Source organism: Octopus bimaculoides, chromosome 20 (genome assembly GCF_001194135.2).
Source record: "Octopus bimaculoides isolate UCB-OBI-ISO-001 chromosome 20, ASM119413v2, whole genome shotgun sequence".
Classification (NCBI taxonomy): Eukaryota; Metazoa; Mollusca; class Cephalopoda; order Octopoda; family Octopodidae; genus Octopus; species Octopus bimaculoides.
Genome location: NC_069000.1, coordinates 1,725,240 through 1,729,671, shown reverse-complemented (window position 1 = coordinate 1,729,671; position 4,432 = coordinate 1,725,240). Strand labels below are relative to the sequence as shown.

General features: G+C 35.6%; 1 protein-coding gene across 1 annotated transcript in view; it reads right to left on the bottom strand.

Moving 5' to 3' along the window:
* Nucleotides 1-2,470, bottom strand: part of LOC106867441 (allene oxide synthase-lipoxygenase protein) — a 43,106-nt gene extending 40,636 nt beyond the window's left edge. The window contains exon 1 of the mRNA XM_052975185.1: nucleotides 1,971-2,470. Within this exon, the coding sequence (XP_052831145.1) occupies nucleotides 1,971-2,459 (489 nt within the window). The 5' untranslated portion in view covers nucleotides 2,460-2,470. The remainder of the gene's footprint in view (nucleotides 1-1,970) is intronic.
* Nucleotides 2,471-4,432: the final 1,962 nt, after the last annotated feature.

The following is a 4,432-nucleotide window of genomic DNA, read 5'->3' as shown; positions in this document are numbered from 1 at the left end:
TAACAGGAACGGGGATTATCACTCTGCTAGTCACACTAGTGATTGCGATGCTCTTGGCAGTATGTTTTAATGTACATAATAGCAAACACTCGTCTTATCATCAAATGACTTTCAAAACAAACTTTTACTTTTCTTATGTTTTGACAGACACTCTCTAGAACAATACTAAAAATATAACACCCGAGTCATAATACCCACTTGAACTTCTAACTTGTTGTTTCTTGAGGTCTCCGGGTGAGACTCGGAGTCAACTTGTACAAACACAAAGCAAAAGCTAAACATATGGTAATAATAATAATAATAATAATAATAATAATAATAATAATAATAATAATAATAATAATAAAACGGATCATGTTAAAATGATGGCAAGAAAAGCCCTTTCATGGCAAATACTGGTTTAAACTAAACGCAAAAGCAAAAGACAAAGCAAAATCCCAGCAATGGCTGAGAAGCTCAGCACTCAAAGCAGAGACTGAAGGAATTTTAATTGCAGCGGAAGACCGAAGCCTCCCCACCAGAAATGACCAAAAACACGTAATGCAAAGAAACGTAAGTAACTGCAGAATATGTGGAGGTGGACATACGTGTTGTGAGATGACACGTGTTATGAGATAATCCGTGTTATGAGATAATCCGTGAAGAAGAAGTTGTTTCATAGGAATGTTGATAGTATTCTTTTGCCCTTCGTAGGTGATCATTTTTGTTATTAATTTGAAAACAACAAAGTAACCAATCAGATGCACGTTCATACGTCAATGACGCCGAACTGTTGTCGCTTAGAACAACGAGTTTTGCGACTCATCGTTGAAACATCTAAAACAGGACGATGGAGCCGTTTTAGTATCAGTGACTAATTGTAAACACAGAAGGAACGGATCTATTTTAAAACGGGGGCCACATTTTTCATTAATGTTTTACGTAGTGTTTTTGGTACGGAAAGACTTGGTTGAAATTACAGAAATACGACAACTTTAACATGGAATAACTTATGGATTTCTTTTTTTTCTTAAAGAAGACTAAGAGAAAAAGATGTTTTATATGACACATTCTACCAGTGTTCCAAGTTTCAAAGTGTTTCGTTAATGAAAAATATGGCCCCCGTTTTAAAAAAGATCCGAAGGAACTCCTAGGGTGAATGAGTGTTAAGAAAAGTAATTTTGGAAATTAATATGTCTGCACAAGATTTTATTAAGCAACATTAATTACAATCTTACAATGTATAAATTTTCAAATATTAGATTATTATATTCCTACTCCCTGTGGTAGAACTCTGAGATTTTCCTTTTTAGAGATCAACCAGCCTCTGTATGCGCAGTTTAGAGACTTCCTGCTTGAAATATTAGTCACGAACAGGACTGTTTGTAGTAAAAATGGCCGCAGGCATTTCGCACGTAAAAACCTGATTCAGAACGAAGCTAAAAAATTCCTTCGTTCTCGATACGACACATGCGGACTCGTTCACTTCTAATAATGAAAAAAAATGGGTAATTGCTTTATAAATAAATGGATGTGTGGTGTGGGGTGCCTGCCTGGTGCCTATTTGTAAGTATGTATTATGTAAGTTGGAAAACACAAACAATGACCTCCCTCCAGTCGGCTCTATGTTTGTTATTTTAATATAATAAGGGTACACATTATTTTCACATTAGTTCATTTGGTACACATACATATATGAGCATGCCTGTAGCTGTAAGTATACGCATAGAAATATATATATGCATGTATATATATATGTATATATATATATATATATTGCACATATTTACATATATTCTTATATATAGGGGGAGTATTCACAAAACAAAAACAAAAGACGAGGTCGACTTTGCCTTTCATCCTTTCAGGGTCGATAGATTAAGTACCTATGAAACACTGGAGTCAATGTAATTGACTAGTCCCCTCTCCACAAATTTGAGGCCTTGTACCTCCAGTAGAAAGGATTATCTGAAAAACGAAACACAACTCACCATCATTGGTAACCCAGGTCCTTTCTGACTGGCAATGTAGATTTTCCGTTTATCTTCCAATTCCATCTTCCGTTGCTCGACTTGTTCATCGTCTTGGGGCAAAACTGTATCCAGATGACGAATTTTGTAATGATAATTAGCTTTGATCCACCGAAACACGGGGAAGACACTCATCTCATTGGTTTTAACATTTTCCACCATGATTTTTTCCACGTACCAATCTGGAGAGACTCCGGCATTGTCTCGCCAGAATTCGATTTTTTCCACTCGACCGAAATCTCGCAGGTTTCTCACGGAGAACGTATCACTGGCACCTTTTTTGAAATCATCTCGTAGAATGTTATCCAAGACGATCTCGTAAGATTTCACTCCGTCCTCGTTGATCAAAATGATTTTGACGTTGGCGTCAGTTGAAGCATGCTTACGGTCACCGGTTCTGACAAATATAAGGAAATCCGAATTTAAGTACCGCCTTACGGCGTTCCCCATCTTGTTCACTGCTGCTGAAAAAGAAATAAAAAGATTGCATAATTGCATGCATACATATAGGCATAAAAGTTAGTTATAAGCGACGGAAGCAGTATTAGTCCAAAAGAGCAATCTATACATCTTACTTAACGTGGATATACTGTACAAACCTACAAAACTGCGGTATTCGTCTCGAGACAGCATCTCGTATACACGTATAGTGTATATACATATATATATATATATATATATATATATATATATATATATATATATATATATATATATATATATATATATATATATACATACATACATATATATGTGTATATATGCAGATAGATAGATAGATAGATAGATTTTGGATAGAGAAACAAATAGGGGGTGTTACTATTGAAAGAGTCTCCAGATAGTTTTACTATGAATGCGACACTTCGACAAACCAGTGGCATTCTTTCAATCATTGTTGTGGACCAGACAACAACAACAACAACAATTATAACAATAACAACAGCAACAACCAAGTCTGCATGAGGATCGTCAATAATGATAATAACGTAAATGATTATTTAATTAATTTCCTTATCTGACATCGGCGATTGCGATAACAGACTGTTGCGATGCCAATAACAAAGCGCGCATGCAACTAGGTACGACTTCATGAAAATACTTTTGTGCAGCATGTTTCAGCTCACACGTTAGCCTGAATATATACAGTATATGAAAGAATACATTGTTCAATACAACTGTATGTAATAGTCCTAGAGTGCTCGACACTCTAACCTAGAGCTAAAATAATATAATGCGCGAGTGTGTTATCAATAAATATACATAAACTTGTTAGCAGTTCAAATATGTTTGAAGCAAATTCGAACCCGTAAGAAAGACGTTCACTTGGTGTGTTTATACCTATCTGACTACAGGGACAAATGTTTTCCATAACAAAATACAGTGAATTGTTTTGTTACGGGTACGAATTCGCCTCAAGCATATTTGAAATGGTAACACAACTTAGCGCTATCACGCCATATTTGATTTACGGTGAGCCGTCGACTTGCCTGACTAGTCAGTGTATGATGACGGGCATATAAGAGAGACCTGTCTCTCGTGTCAATTCGTAATGTCTGCATTTCCGTTTTCTGCTGCTGAAGAGGAGATAACTACTCCGAAATGCATACATCCATCAGTGCGGCTAGCGGGGTGCTTTGAACTGACTTGATGTACTTCCACCTACTTGTCCACTGCGAGAAAACTATACTTATCTCTGATTAGCGCTTTGATTGTGTTTATGGTTCATTTCATTGAATATTAACAGTTGCACTTCTGTGCAGATGACATCTTTGAGTTATTTATTCACTAAACAGTTCATCTTCTGTTTCTTTTTAATGTCTTTTTTCATAACCCCGTAATTAGAAATATTTTTGTTTCACACGCCCAAGCACACACACACACACACACACAAACACACAAACCAAACATGTGAACACATAAACATATACACGTACACACATGCATATCAAACACATGAAACACAAACTTCACGACTGTTGTTTGGTTATAGTTTTCCGCTAAATTTGGTGTTATTTTAATGTATGTGTGTGAGAGAGAGAGAGAGCCAGCAGGTGTATGTCTATGTATACATATATATGTATGTATATTTGCGCGTATATATATATATATACAAAATAAAAATAGAAAATTAAGGAGTTATCTCCCCTATAATAACAAACACGAAAGCTAACGATGTCCTAAAGACCTAATAATAGTTATGTATGTGTTTTTTCGTGTTTTGTTCGAAAGGTAACCACTCCTGAAGAAGTGCCAAACGTCTAAATCCAATGGACCAGTCACTGGATAAGTTTGGCACAGAAATGTTAACATAGAGTGGTGAATAAATCGATATATCGAATTTGAAGTCTCTGTCTCTTTTGAATATGAAAATTTAAAAGTTTAAAAATCTTATGATATAAATATAAACTGTGAGAACGACCCTT